Here is a 15,504-nt window from a genome sequence, read left to right as displayed (position 1 = left end):
TGCGGGGGAAGGCGGTGGCGGGGGAGGGAGCGGCGCCTGGGAGCGCCCGGAGAGGCGAGGCGAGCCCGGGCTCGGACTCGGGCTCGGGCTCGTCGCGTCCCGATAGTGACCGGGGGGCAAAGGTGGGCAGGAGCCCGCGTTCCGCGGCCGCCCGGGTCCCGCCGCCCGCCCTGCCGGGGAAGGTGTGCCGGGTGACGGCGAGTCAAGGAGGGTGCGGCCGGGGCCGGCCCCGGGGTCCGCCGCCGAGAGGGGCTGCGGACAACCGCCGGGGGCACCCTGCCCTCACCCAAGATGGCGCCGCGACCTTCCCGGCGCCGCTCTCACGTGAGAGCCGGGCCGGGCCGGGCCGGGGGCGGCAGAAGCGGCCGTTTCCGCCGCTCCCCGCCGAGGGCGGACGCGGGCCCTGAGGGGAGGGAAGGGAAGGGAAGGGAAGGGAAGGGAAGGGAAGGAAGGAAGGGAAAGGGGTAAAGCGACGCCGGTGCGCGGCTGCTGAGGGTGGGAGGCCGAGGAGGCGGGCTGCGGGGCGGGCCCCGCGCGGCCCGGGGGGCGCCCTCAAATGGCGGGCGTGTCTCGCGGGCGTGGGGATGGCTGTCGCCGCGGGACCTCTCTGCGCGCGCGCGGAGGGCTGAGGCCTCCGCCTCAGCGGGCGGCCTGCCGGCCCTCATTTTGACAGCAAACGTTAAACGTGTGAAGGGTTTTACTTTTCCTTCCTACCTCATTTTAAGGAGAACTTTTTCTTCTGGAGGCCTTGTGGTTGATAGTGAGGCCGCGTCGCGGTTGTTGTGCTGAAAAAGTGGTTGAGTTTACAGGCTTACTTTCACTGAAAAACTTGAAGTAAGCTTTGTCTTGAAGCCTTTTTATGTTTGTAGAAGTTGAAGCTGCTGTGGTGAGAGGTGCCAAAGAGTAACTGGGGGGTGTTACTCTTGCTTTACATACAAGAATAAGCTTGTGGCAATGGTGAGGACTTGGTGGGGGAAGGACTGATTTCACTGGCCTCTGACCGTGAAGAGAGTCAGTAGGTCGTGCTGGAAGACATTAGGCTTTTTGGTTGAGAAGAAGGGGGGGAGATTTTGGTGGTGTTGGGTATTGACTGGACCAGTAGCGGTTAATGCTGACTGTATTTGAACTTGTGCATAATGCAAGGGTGACTTAACTGTTTGAAGCCAAGCTGCACAGCTGCACTGGCAGAGCCAGTTGTTCTAGGACCCAGGCAGTATGCTGTTGTTCATTTTTCAGCTGAAGCTGCATTTGTCTTGCCCTTTAATACCAGTTTCCTTCAATATGCAGCTTAGGTAAGAATTACAGGAGCATGTGTTTATACATGTAGTTGGGAGTCAAAATGAATTAATTTCACTATTCATAGTGGCTATTTACTGCATGTCATAAAAAATGGTATTCTTTGCTGTGGTATTGAATCCTACATTTATCAAAGCCAGCCCACGTTCAGTTAAGTAATTCCTGTCATACTTTGCTCAGGAAGACATACTAACGTAATATGGAGGCAAAAGAATACACTTACCAGATGCAACACTGTAAATCTCTAGTAGAACTAGAAGACATAGAGGTTTCCACATCTTGGCTCTAGAATTACGAATTGTAGTCTGTCATGATGCTGTGTAGTGTTGAAACTTTGCTGGGGGTTGTTAGGGCCTCATTCATGGAGTTGTGCAGTGTAAGTTGGAAGCTGGAGAGAACAGAGCTGTGCTACTCTTAATTGTAAAATACAATGAGCTTTCTCTATGCTGTGTTAAAATACTTGCTGGGAGCCAGATTTCATAGTTTTTATGTATGTCTGTAAGTGTGGTGGGTAGCTTTTATATTTTAATGGTAACTGTGGTGAGAGAGAGAGAGGGAAGATCTGGTTATGGCATTAAAAAGATCTTTAATTTTGCTCTGGATGACAACTTTTGCAAATGAGTTGTGAGAGCTGAGATCTCTCTAAGTGGCTAGTTCAGTGAAGGACTCGCGTGTCGGGGGGGAACCACAAACTTGGAAGGTGTGTGTGGAGACTTGAATGCTGCCGTTCTCCCTTGCTGAGAACGGAGATCTTCTGAGGCTGTAGGTTGGATCACCAGAAATGAAGAAAAGGGATTGAACTCTTTGGTGGGACTTGCGCTCAGGTTCTTGATGCTTGCGCTTTACAATTCCAGTTGCTGTTGCACTAAGTCTATTGGAAAGCTCCAGGGTATACTGCTGCAAAGACCTCTTTTGACTGTCTTTATTCTTGACCATACAATAACAATATTCTCTTTTGCTTTCACTTGGTAGGAATAATGTTTCCAACATGTCTGTGCAGTCGCTGCTTTGTGAAAGAATTGCTGTTGCCAAAGAATTGATCAAGAGAGCAGAAGCCCTTTCCAAGTCCCAGAAAAGGAGAATAGAAGGTGGGGCAAAACTATGTGGCAAACTGAAGGCTGAGCTGAACTTCTTACACAAGGTGGAGGCAGGGAAGGTGGCCATAAAAGAATCCCATCTGCAGAGTACAAACCTTACCCATCTCCAAGCCATTATTCAGTCAGCAGAGAACCTGGAGGATGTCGTCAGTGTCCTCCGAGTCTTTGCTTATGAGGACAGGTTTGGAGACAAACAGACGCTGGTGGTAGATGTAGTTGCAAACGGAGGTCACACATGGGTGAAGGCCATCGGTCGGAAGGCTGAGGCCCTGCATAACATCTGGCTGGGGAGAGGCCAGTATGGTGACAAAAGCATCATTGAGCAGGCAGAGGACTTCCTGCAAGCAAGCCGTCAGCAGCCAGTGGAGTACAGCAATCCCCACATAATCTTTGCATTCTACAACAGCGTGTCCAGTCCTATGGCAGAGAGACTCAAGGAGATGGGAATATCTGTGCGAGGAGACATTGTGGCTGTGAACTCACTGGTGGAGCCATCTACAGAAAACCAGCATCTTAGTGCCAGTGAATCAGATGACGAAGGCCCTGAACTCCTGCAGGTGACCAGAGTAGACCGGGAGAATTTAGTGGCCAGGATTGCTTTTCCTACCCAGATCAAAGTAAACGTGTGCAATAGGGTTAACTTGGACATCACTACCTTAATAACCTATGTCTCTGCTCTGAGCTATGGTGGCTGCTACTTCATCTTCAAAGAAAAAGTGCTAACAGAGCAAGCAGCTCAAGAAAGGAGGGAGAGAGTCTTGCCTCAGCTGGAGAATTTCATGGAGGGGAAAGAGCTCTTTGCCTGTGAATCCGCTATCAGAGATTTTCAGTCCATCTTGGAAACGCTGGGAGGACCTGGGGAGAAAGAGCGCGCTGCGTTGCTTGTTAAAAGAATTAATGTGGTGCCAGATCAGCCATCTGACCGTGCCTTAGGACTAGTGGCTAGTTCAAAAATCAACAGCCGTTCTCTAACCATTTTTGGGACAGGAGACACTTTAAAAGCCATTACCATGACTGCAAATAGTGGTTTTGTGAGGGCAGCGGCTAACCAAGGTGTCAAGTTCAGTGTTTTTGTCCATCAGCCGCGAGCATTGACAGAAAGCAAAGAATCTGTTGCCACACCTTTACCAAAGAGCTGCCCAACTGATAATGGACTGTAAGTCATTTAATGAGTTAGTCATTGAAATATTGCAGGTGCTGCAGTGGAGGTGTTTGGAGAAATAAGAGGTGTCATAATACATTTTTGGGTGTGTATCAGTGAAAACAGTAACTGTAGCAGCGGAAGGGTTCCTCAAGGCATTTGCAATATCTTTACTCAGTTCTTGCTTTCTTTGGTCAGCTGACCATTAATTTATTCACTAAGGTAATAAGATTTCAGTAATAATTGTTAACTGGTGTACAGTATATTAATTGTATCCATCCCTATTAAAAAGTTCAGTTAAAGCACAGTTACCTTTGTGCCCATGTCATTTTTTTCCTTTTCAGAGAGATTAAATTCAGCACGTTAGATGGACTTCAGGCTTGACTTCTGGGGAACTTAAATCTTTCTTTCACCTATCCTGTTCAACTGAATTCTTTGTGGATTCAGTGGTACCTTGTGTAGAGACCTGTGCCTTTTTGTGTGAATGCTGTTTCCTGCAGACATGACGAGTAGCCATGAATAGAAACCAACTTAAGCCTTCCTCCTTTTACTGGAAGGAACCCCTCTATGTATACCATGTTAGACTGAATTGGGCAACAGCTTTAAAATTCCCAGAAAAAAAATCAGTTGAAATTGGAGTTTATTGGCACTAATATGTTGTGACTCTTGGGCCAAACTGGACAGCCAGTGGTAGCAGAACAAGGAGGCAAATCTGCTTCCCTTTTCTCTCAGCCTTTGCCCAAGTGCAAAGTCTTGCTGTGTGCAAAACCCAGCTTGAGGCTTCAGATTACAGAATCCTCCTAAACTGAACCTGCACCCAGGTAGGTTTTGGTACTAGCAAGCTGTCTGCTGAGTACTTGTGGTGAACTTGAATTTGGCTCTGTTTCTTGTGCATTACCTGAAACAAAGCCTCACTGAGTTCCTTTAGTGTTGGTGTGGTGGAGAAGTAGGTTTGTGGGGTTTGTTGTTAAATGCTATTTTGCCCTATAGTAGAGAGAGGCTTTTTCACTGGTGTTGTAATTGCTGGTCTTACTCAAAGGGTAGAATAAAAAACAATCCCCCCCCCGGACCACCAGGAGAGAGTTGCTGGTATAGAAGTTTTCCTAATGTTTTTCTGTATGCTGTAATGACAGCACTTGCTGTTTGGTATTAATTTGCAGCAGGTTCCTAGTGGAAAATTTTGAGATGTCAGAATGAACCTTTTGGCCCTGAGCTATACATTTTATCAAGTCAGTGAAAGAGATACCCACAGAGTATTTTATCCGTTGTTGTTCAACAAGATAGCATTATTATGCAGTTTATATATAGTTCAGACAAAGAACATTCCCTTGCTTCTTGCTACTCCACTCTAAATTTCTTCCTACGGTACAAAGGAGCTGCAATGCTGCCCTTAGCCATAGTCTCTACCTGTTTCTTTCTGTCTCTGGTACTCTGGTATACTCCAGTGCTGGTATAAAGATACTGGCATGCCAGCAAAACTACTCTGCATGTCTCCTCCAGCTGAGTAAGCTTAACTCTGAGGAGCAAAAGTGTACTTATTGTCAGTATGACTCTTGCTCTGCTCTGTTCTTACTATGCCTGTAGAGTAACCTTTTAGGAGTTGTCGCCGATATCTACATGCTGTGTATCTTTACCTGTAACTTTTAAGAACGCAGAGGGCAGTCTGCTCTCCACCTGCCCCTCGTTTCTGCTGGTCACTGAGGTAGTTCATGGGGTTTAGTTAAGATAGGTGGAACTGGATTTTGGGTTTTGCTGCTTCAGCATCCAGTCTTCTACCTGCTAGTTTCACAGGTCTCCCTTTGTGAGTTGTTCTAACAAAACATCTAGCTTGTTCCTACAGCCTAACACGGTGTAAGGAAACCTCGTGGCAGGATACATCCCCCACTGTAGCCATTATTTTCCCTGAAAGTTCTTCTGAAGGGAAAGGAGGACCAATGCAATGAAACTATATAAATAATATGTTGGCTGTGCTGCAGAAATGCCAGTCTGCCTTAGTAGTTAACAGTCCCAGCTTCACCATACAGGAGCTTAGGGAGATGGTGGTTTATCATGGTATGGTGGATTGACCAGAGCATGATCATGGGTGTTTGTGAAATGTTACAGTGCTATAAACAGCTGGAAGGAAACATGCCTTTCATTTCTGCCCCGAGAGCTCTTATTCTGGACACCTGTGTGATGTCTTTCCTCTGCCGTAGGTGTGGGAGCAGAGGTGAGAGAGGCCATCTGTGGAGAATAAGAATGAACTGTGTGTCTCAAAACTCTATTTCTGTTTGGTATCAGAAGTCCTGAAAGAAGGTACAAGAAAACTCCTAGTGAATAATTTACAAACAAATAACCTGGGAGAGAGGGGTTCTTTTTGTTTGCAACTTGGCTTTATAAAGCTGAGATTCCAACAGACAGCTTACTATTTATCACTGATTAATCTGTTTTACAAAGTTACGGGATATACTTAAAACTAAGTGCATGGTAACTTTGCACTTATGCATGGTAATTTTTAGGGCCTTTTAAGAACTAATCCTTTGTATTTAAGTTACTTTTAATTTGCTTGCAGCCTTTCTATCCTGATGAAGGTTTTGAATGAGTAAATGGGAGAGCTGCTTCATTCTGCTTCTTGTTGTGAGTCTAAGAAGTGGGTTTCCATCATTTTCCTTGCTCTATCCCATTCAGTACTCTTGAATATCCTCTTGGGCACCCTCTAAAGAGGTTTTTCCAAACCACAGTAGGGACGGCAGTGACCTGCATTCTTACATGGTAGGTGACTCAGAGAAAGTAGTGAAAAGCAAGTAACCTCTGTATTGCCTAGATTACAAGTCGGTGAGCTCTGTTTGCTGTATTTCTTCACTCCTGCTGCTGCAGCGCTAGCTGACTTGTTCATAGAAAACTCTCACTACAAAACACTAAATGCAACTCCGTTTAAAAGCCTCTGTATCTGGAGCCATCGTGTGGTGATATTCTTCATTACCAGTCATATTTGCCCAACACAGTAGTTATTGAATCAATTTTCTTTCTCTTACCAATTTTTAACAAACATATGAGCAATATTTTAGGAATAAGAGATTCCAGAAATTGTCTGCGCGCCACTGTGTGACTTGAGGGGGGTTTATTGTTGTTTTGTGTCTCCTTGTTGCATGGTGCAGTAAAAAGCTCAGAATGTGGGTGTTCTGGAGGGTTTTTTGGTGTTTTGAAGCTTTTTAAAGCTGTTTTTGCCTTCAGTGTTTTTTTGGCTTATTGGTCAAACAGAAGTGCAATGCTGGCAGACTGTAAGAATTGCTTTATAAGATGAAACCTGAAACTGAATGCTGCCTTGGAACCAAAATGTGTTTTGATTGTAATATTTCGTGGCTTTTGTATTGCCTTCCAAGATATTGGTGATCTACATATATAAAGCAGTGTTCTGGTTTAGTGTGTTTAGATAGCTTCTACTTAATTTTACAAATGGGGGATTAGATGTTGGAATTCCCTTATTTATGACTTTACAAATGAGTAGTTAGAAGATACCAAATTATGTTTGAAATTAAGTTGAAAAAAATGGAAATCCAAGACTGCTTATCCTTTCTTCCAATATCACGCTGCTTTGTCTACACTGCACCAGGCACTTGAGGATATGGAGAAATCTCACTTGCTGCAATGGATTGTGTTTGGTTATTTTTTTCACTAAATGTTTCAGCGTTAAGTTCCTTGGCAAAGATGGATTCCTAAACTGTTTTGGAGAACCTTGTTCTTCTGGCACTTTTAATTTATTTTACATTATTTCTGTATGGCTCCATAGTCTCTGAGGAGAGCCAGCATCTCTGTTCTGTGAAGCAATCAGTCTGTCGTCTGTGCTCCAACAGTGCACAAATGAATACCAAACAAGGAATGCTGTGATTGATGCTAGGCAGTACAAAGCATTTGGATATTATATGAGAAAAAAGTAGGTAAGTTATGTTGTTAATACATTCACATTTCTGATTTGTCTTCTACAGTTTTGTCAAAAGCAAACTTATTTTTGGACACAGCTGTGTATGTTCTTTACTTTCAGTTGTTCTGGCTGACAAAAATTTTCAGGTGAATGACTTGTTTGTCATTATACCTGCAAGCCATGAAAACACTCGGGTAGTTTTGCATGTTGCAGCCACAGCTGTGTAAAAGTGTTATTCTTTGGTAGGTTAAATGGGCTAAATAGTGGTTTGTGTTTCAAACTGTTCCACTCTGATGATGCCTTCAGTAGACTTAAAGCAGTCTGCTGAAGTCTTCTGGAGCCTGTCTGAAAATAGTTTCACAACCCTGTTCCTAGTTCCTGAAAACTGAACATAGGCTTGGTTGCAACAGTAACGAAACAAGAGAACACAAGCATCAGTTGTTTGAATTAAGTTTGAGAGGAGACCTAGAAAAAAACACCCTAAAATCTTTTTTGTTAAAGTGGAGCAAGGAAAGTATTTACAGTAATGACAAAGCATGTAGTTGCAATGACATTCTTTATTCAGGTTATTAGGCAAACAAAACAGCAGAGGTCACCTATTATCTAATTAACCTGGTAAAGCAAGAGAGAATTAGATGGGGCTCTTGAACTGAAGGCTATGGTTACAGTTTTCCTGCAAGCTGTAGCTTTAGAAACTGCTCCGCCATCCAGCTTGCTGCAGGTGTTGTGTGTGTGTTCTTTTGTGGTGAAATCAACTCTGTAGGTATGTGTGGCTGTTGCTTTTCCATCAAGATTTAATGTTGCAGTTTATTCTAGAGTAAAAACAAAGAGAATGAATGTAAAACTACTACACTGAGTGACAGAACTGCTTGTAGTTGCAACTTTGGGGCTTTGCAAATCTTTTCCTGTGAACACTATGGAGATTAAGGTTGTTCCCACATAAACTATTGTAAAGAACAAGCAAACCGAAAAGAAAACCCTCCCCAAGCCTTCATTGTTCAGAAGATCCTTCTGGCCATTGAAAAGATCCTCGCTTATAATGTCTTATGTAAGACATTGCTCTCTTAAAAAAAAAAAAAAACAAAACAAAAAAAACCCAAAAAATCCCCCAAAAACACAAACAAAAAACCAAACCAACCAACCAAAAAAACCAAACACCCCGCCCCCAAAACCCCCACACCAAAACCACCCCCCCAACCAAAACAACAAAACCAACAAAAAAACCCAAACAAAAGAAAACTAGAAGAATTAGCAACATCTTATAATGATATTGTGTCCCTTTATTCATTAATGGGGCTGAGTGCATGATAGGGCAGCTCGCTGTGGTAATGAGAAACATGGAGATACAGGGTGCAGAAGTTTACACTGCAGTGTAGGTACCAAAATCCAGGGGCTAGAGGAGCGAGTAGCATGAGTGCTTGATAGTATTTTTTTGCTGAGGTTCATCACATGCATTTACTGAAGCATCTGAGGTCTCAACGCTGCCTTGGTGGTAATAGTAGTGAAGCTGATAGTTTACAGCAAGCTCAGGAAATTCTACCATATCACTTCGTAGTTACGTTGGTGGTGATAGTGCTGACTAATAATCAGGGGTTGCTCCATTTTCTGAAACCACACTGGACGTGATATTATAATTCCCAGTTTTCCTAGCCCAGACATAGTCCTACATGCTATTGAAATAAGTGGGAGAAACAAAGCACAAAAGTTTCAAAGGAAATGTTTTCAAGGGAAAACACTCTCAGAAAATGAGGCAGCTGATGTGAACAAGTGTAAAGGAATATGGAAGGTTAAGTCAGTGTCAGATTGTGTTGCTAGCCAGACTAGAAGCATGGCAGGAATTGGTGAGGATGGGGGAAAAGTAGTTCTTTGGTGTATCCCTTTCCATGCACTGTGCCCTGCTGTGAGCTCTGGAGAAGCTGCTGATAGCTCTAAGGGACAGTCTTCAAGTGTAACACTGTTTAAGATGAGATGTCTGGGTGGTGCATCACAACCTTGCAGGTGAAAGCTCCATGTGAATGCATGATACAACAGACCCTCTGCTGGTTTGCAGTCCCTGAATTTCTGACTCCTCTTCAGGTTTTTTTTCTGTAGGGGATAATTTGGCCTATCTTTACAGAGATGAGGTGCACCAGAGTGAAACATCACTCAGGCAGACCACAGGCCTTCATAACAATGAAACTCCACCATATAAATCTGGTTTGGGTTTTTGTGGGTTTTTTTCCACATTAAGAATGCACATTATAAGCCAGCATTAACTAAATCCACAAGAGAAACCTCTTTGAAGGAGAGGGGAGTTGTGACCTCCTTACTTCACATACATCTGTAAATTGCACTCATCCATAATAACACAATTCATCTTAAGGAGTATATTTATTTCTTATTTATGTTTTTGGAAGGAGGAGAGGAGCAGAAGGTGGCTAGATCTCTGGCATGCCAGATACCCTGCCAGAAATAGACTACAAGGAAAAGCAGTATTTTTTATGTCTTGCCCCATTAGTGCAGGAAAGGTAGGAGCACTGGAGTAACAAAACTGAGATAACAATAACATGGACAATCAAAGACAAAATGGGTCTTACCAGATATTTCAGTGGTTGACTCCTGGGTTGTTTCTTTGCTTGGCTCCACACTCGGCTTAGGGGTGGATTCAGCACTTGACTCTCCACTCAGCTCCCAAGTGGCCTGTTCGCCTTCTTGCACTCCAGCGTTCCCAACTTGCTCTGTGCCTTCCTCCTTGTATGGGTCTCTGCTGTAGTCCAGGTGGAGCTCTGTGCTTGGCTGCACGCTGGGATCTTTGCTTTGCTCAACAGTCATTGCCTCAAGCACAGGGGTAACAAGGGTACCTACGAACAGAATTAAAGGATTTTACATGGATGAGGAGGATGGTTTGAAAAGCCAAGTTACTTCTAGAGGTATCTAAACATGTACATAGTTGCTTTATATGGGTCAGAGAGCTCAAGTAGGAGTTTGAGGAGGGGAAAAAATCTAGGAATAAATACAGTTGGGAACATGAATCTTACTTCAAATTGACAAAGATTGATATGTCAGTGTTTTTGACTTACCTTGTGCCTTTAGCAGATCGACCAGAATCAGAGCCAGCAGTGCTGAAAGAATTGTCATCTTTTTCAGCATGGTGACCCAAATGCCACGTTAAGCATGAGTGTTTGGACTGAAACTTGAAATATGTAGCAGACAGAAAGCCCTGGGTATTTAAAGGCAAGCTCATACCTCTGGGTGCTTTGGCATCTGCCTGAAAATAACAGGTTGCAAAAACAATATCCAAATTACATTCTCAAAATGAATTTAGGACCTGTCAGGGACTGTAATCAGTCAGTTCCTGCCCCTTGCTACAGGGTGAGATAGCCTTTGCTGCAAGCAGTAAAGGACATTGGGGGCAGAGAGGTGGGGCAGTGGTGGCCCCAGCCTGCAGTAGCATTGATAGTGGTGTCATTGCATGCCTCTGGCAATGCTGGTTTCTCAAGGCAATTGATCCTGCTGATTTTGAATAAGGATCTTCAAAAATCCTTTGATATGACACTTGACAAATTGAGTGTGCCTTACAGTAAGAGGTGAAAGGTGAGGTGTGACTAAAAAATATGCAGGTGGCTTCTGTGTTGTAAGGAAATAATAACAATCTGAAAGAACTGTTTTGGTCAAGGCTGGATGAGCATTTCCTTGGGAAGCCTTCCTTTTTCATTGTTGAAAACTTGTGTGTTTGTGCATGCGTATATCTAGCCTGTGGTGTCTCAGGCAGCATCTCAGCCCCAAAGTGATGCGTTTGAAAGGTTTGGATGGAACCAGACAAATCTCCAGAGAGGGGCGAGCTCCTTTGTATGGTTTAATCAGCAACAATCATCAGTTGTTGTTCCAAGGGCCATTTCAGGTGCAGAAAAGATGCTCTGTTTGTGTGGATGTGGTTCCCCATAACCTTTCCCATCACCGCTCACCACTAACCAGGGAAGTGGGTCATGGCAAGACACATGGAAGTTGTGGCAAATGTAACTAGGTTAGTTATGTTTTGGGGTCTGCCGGGGGAGCAGTGGACCTCAGGTCTGTGTGTCCAACTCTCTGTGATGCAGATAGAGAACTGTGGGCCTGGTTCTGTATATTCCATTCATATGAGCAAGTGGTGTAATTGCTATAACTAGCAGATCTGCAATAATTAGCAGAATTAGGTTAATGTCAAATCAACGTAAAGGAATTCAGAACCTGGGTCTCTAAAGTTCCCCCCCCCCCCATTTCCCTGATTTCACTTGTTTAATATTGCATCAACTTAGTTTTTCAGTACAGTGTTTCTTTCAAGTTGCTTCTACCTCTAGGGTTTGCCTGAGGCATTATTCTTCTAATCAAGCTTTTTATGGTGCAACAGAAGGATTTTATTTTTTTTCTTGAAGCGAAAAAGAAAAGCTGATGCCCATGAACACCTACAGATACATGGCTACTGCAGCAGATTTCTCCCGTGTTACTAGTTTCAACTGAAGGTTGATGTGTAACATCTTTTTTCAAATGTGAATGAAAGAGTTTGTCGCTGACTCACCTATAAGAGGTAACAGCATGATGCACAGGCCAGAAATCTGCAGATAACTATCTACAATGAGCAAGGTTCCTCAGTATAGACTAAGAGCTCTTGTTTTTCATTCTTGAAAATGTTTTTCTAACACACAGTTGTTTTTATGAGGTGGTGAACCTGCTGTTTGTGAAGGAAGAGCAAACAAACATGCTGCAGATTCTGTTACTCCTACTGAGTTATTACTGTACAAGGAAAGAGGAATTTTCATGTTACTCTCTCAGTGGATCTCAAATTTGTTTCAAAAGTATTTATCTTCCCTCCTCATGAGGCTCACTGAGCAGAGTTGCCCATCTTGCTCTTCCCAGATCTCTTCTGCATGTTTCATTGTTACTGTTTCTAACAAATTGGAAGCAGTGAATTTAAGCATTTTAAGGCAAGGTTGCAGGTTAGTTGTTTGTCTGGAGACAGTGTTACATTCACTGGTTTTTCACTGCTGCCAGTCATACTGTTAAGAGTTGTTAAGGAGAAATCTCAAAAAGTAGTAAGCAAGGGATAAAATTTGAGTAGGAGTTCTTGCTGTTTGGGGTTTTGTTTGGGTTTTGTTTTGTTTTGTTTTTAATTGGTACAGAGCCCGTCACTATTCAACATCTTCAGTGACCTGAAAGTAAATACAGTTAACATTGCTGAAAGAATCAACAAATGAGATGAGATTCCTGAAAAATAAATAATGGTGAGGACAGAGGTGTGTTACAGGTTTACTGCATTTAGCTACACTTTTTTTAATAGGCCTTGGACAACAAGGCAATTTATGTGTACAGATAAAGGAATAAAAGCCATACTTAAGCAATGGAGGCTGTATCCTGGAAAACGGTCTTTCTCCAACTGTTTCTTTCCCCAAATTCCTGAACATGGCCCTCAGTCCAAATATTAACATCCATTATAGAATATAACCAAGTTAGAGAGGGTGAAGAAATAAACCATAAATGTTTGTTGCTGGAAAAAATCCCTCCCTATGAAGGGAGGAATCCTTTCAGGTGCTCAATCTGTTAATTTTATCAAAAAGAATGATACAGGAGTGACTTACGGTTTGTAGTTTCATGGGTGGGTGTGTGGAATGCTAGCTCCTAAAGCAGTCATTAATGGCATGAACAGAGGCTTAACCATAGACTGTGGCTTGATGCCAAAACAAAATTAACAATTTAGGAACTTATCACTGGACTTACTATGAGGAGACTGAGGGGTATATAAAAACCTGATGGATTAAAAAAAAACCCCTAGGTATGATTATCCAGTGGTTCCTCTTAGCCTTGTGATCTCTTGAGTCTCCATTGTCCAGATTATGTATTGATATTGGACTCCTAGGGAGAAGCAAATATGACTTTAATACTATGGAGATGGGTCACCACCTTCCTCTGTGGGGTGGTGGAAAATGTTTGGTCTCACTGTTAAAATGCAGAAGGTTACAGCATACCAGGCACAGTTGTACAAACCGTTCATACAACTATGTTCGGCTCACTCATGTGCAGAAGATGGAAAGCTGTGCAAGTATCCACAGAGCATCTTTAGTCAGGAGAACAAAAGTGAACTCTGCCTTAGTTGAATTAGAGTTTTGAAGCATATCTGATAGAAACCTGATAGTGACCGAAACTGTTTGCTAATCCCTGTACTAGCATAGGATGTGATGATACTGTCTTACACCATCTCTGTGGAGGGACAACTTCGCTCATTCTCTGTACCCTTTCGGTCCGGGTGCCTTGATTGAGGCTGAGACTGGCACCTGGAACTCCAGTAGGTGTGAGACAAGCAATTCTTCTTTCTTACACTTCTGTGCCTGTGCAGTGGCTGGAGGTGAAAACTTATTTTGCATTTTATCAATCCAATGCAAGTATTCCAAAGGTGTGCTGTGCAGGCAAGCACAGTGCTAAGAGATTTTGACAGCAAGTAATGGTAACTGAAGCAGGTTGTGATATGTAGCCTCCCTTCCCCCTCACCTCCAAATTGGGAAATGTAGTGCATGGTATTTACTAAAAGGGTTTTCATATCCTGAGAATATTGTGAATAAATGATACTATTTAACTTAATAAATTAAAAATCATTTTAAATATGTATTTCTTTTCTTCCCCAGCTGATGTTTTTTATATTTCTTTCACCTAAAAGCAAGCCGGGGTCATGAAATGAAGCTCAGTGGAGCTAGGATCAAAGCAAGGGACATTGTTTGTCAAATGGTGGAGGAACAAGTCAGAAGTTTACACAGGCTCAAGAGAAGGCTGCATATAAAAGTAAAACTAAGGGTACCTAAATACATGGAAGAAACGTCCAGCCCAGGAGGTTCTCAGATGAAAAATAGGATCATAGGATAATTCAGCTTGGAAGGAATCTCGGGAGGTCTCTAGTCCAATATCCTGCTGAAAGCAGGGTCATGTAGCTCATACCAGTTTACTCAGAGCTTTATTCAGTCTGGTTTTGAAAGTTTCCAGGGACAGAGCCTGCACAACCTCTCTGGGCAACCTGCTCCAATGCTTGACAGTCCTCATGGTGAAAAAGTGTTTCCTTATATTTAGTCTGAACTTCCCTTGTTTCAAGTTATGCGTGTTGTCTCTCGTCCTCCCATTGGGTACCACTGTCAAGCCTGGCTTTTGGTAACCTTCATAAATAGCTGGAAAGTGAGAGAGTATTAGTTGGAGGCTGACATTACATGTGTTTATGTGTATATAATATAAAGACGACTTCTAGATTCTTACTTTTCTCTGGGCATCAGCTTATGGCCACCTTTGCAAACAGGGCACGAGGCTGGGTGGATCCTTGGACAGGGTTATGTTAAACATATTGACTAGTATCCTTTGTTGGACTACTGTAGGAGGGGAAGATGTTGATCCTAATTTGGGTATCCGAAACAGCTTCAGAATGCTTAAAACAAAATGTAGCTGGTTATTTTCATTGCTGTTTGAACAATAAGCAAATTTTTATACTGTTGTATTTTGTTGTGTTTTTTTCTTTAAGGTGTGGCAGAATAGTTTTTAGTTTTGCCATCTTACCAAAGGAGGTCATTTGGGAAATTGTTTAATTTACAGAAGTAGACTCAGTGCTAAAGACTTGTGAGTTTAGATTGCACAACATGAGACAGAAACTACTGTTTTAAAAAACAGCTGTTTTTTTGTTAGCAGCAAGGACCAGATTTTCTGGAAAGATGAAGGATGCTAAGACTATTTCATTCTTTTCTTGTGAGCTGAGGGTTGTAAGTGCCCTAGGGCGTCTTGTGTCAGATATAACTATTTATGTTTTGGGAAAAGGATCTGTGGTAGTGTCTCTTCAGGTACTTTATTTGTATTTTGCAAAGAGTTTTCATCTTTTTCATGGAGATTAGCTTGGGAGAAAAGGAAAGTCAAAGATTCTGTTTCTTCAGAGTCAAATTCCACAGGAAGAAGAAGAGTTTTGTGGACTGCACTTAGTGCTTAACGTTCCAGCAAGCTTCATGGAGCTAATTTTTTTGTTTGTTTTGGTTTGTCAATAAGGCAAATCTTGGCCTTTTCTGGAGAATCTGGGAAAAAAAATTGAAGTCGGG

The 15,504-nt window shown here is 43.0% G+C and overlaps 1 protein-coding gene across 5 annotated transcripts in view; it reads left to right on the top strand.

Annotated features, from left to right (window-relative positions):
- The first annotated feature begins 44 nt into the window (after window positions 1–44).
- Window positions 45–15,504, top strand: part of LOC104840671 (chromosome unknown open reading frame, human C7orf25) — a 36,147-nt gene continuing 20,687 nt past the window's right edge. The window contains exons 1-3 of one of the 5 annotated variants that reach the window (XM_010581793.1): window positions 45–122; window positions 2,269–3,549; window positions 7,368–7,451. In XM_010581793.1, the coding sequence (XP_010580095.1) occupies window positions 2,285–3,549; window positions 7,368–7,401 (1,299 nt within the window). In that variant the 5' untranslated portion in view covers window positions 45–122; window positions 2,269–2,284 and the 3' untranslated portion in view covers window positions 7,402–7,451. Of the gene's footprint in view, window positions 123–235; window positions 325–666; window positions 958–2,268; window positions 3,834–7,367; window positions 7,452–15,504 lie in introns of those variants that run through there. The other 4 variants (XM_010581791.1, XM_010581792.1, XM_010581794.1 and 1 more) reach the window with 4 other exon arrangements.

This window comes from Haliaeetus leucocephalus, unplaced genomic scaffold, assembly GCF_000737465.1.
Source record: "Haliaeetus leucocephalus isolate CR32 unplaced genomic scaffold, Haliaeetus_leucocephalus-4.0 Scaffold808, whole genome shotgun sequence".
In the NCBI taxonomy this organism is placed as follows: domain Eukaryota; kingdom Metazoa; phylum Chordata; class Aves; order Accipitriformes; family Accipitridae; genus Haliaeetus; species Haliaeetus leucocephalus.
The sequence above is the reverse complement of the archived record's forward strand: the minus strand, read 5'-3'. Positions and strand labels throughout refer to the sequence as shown.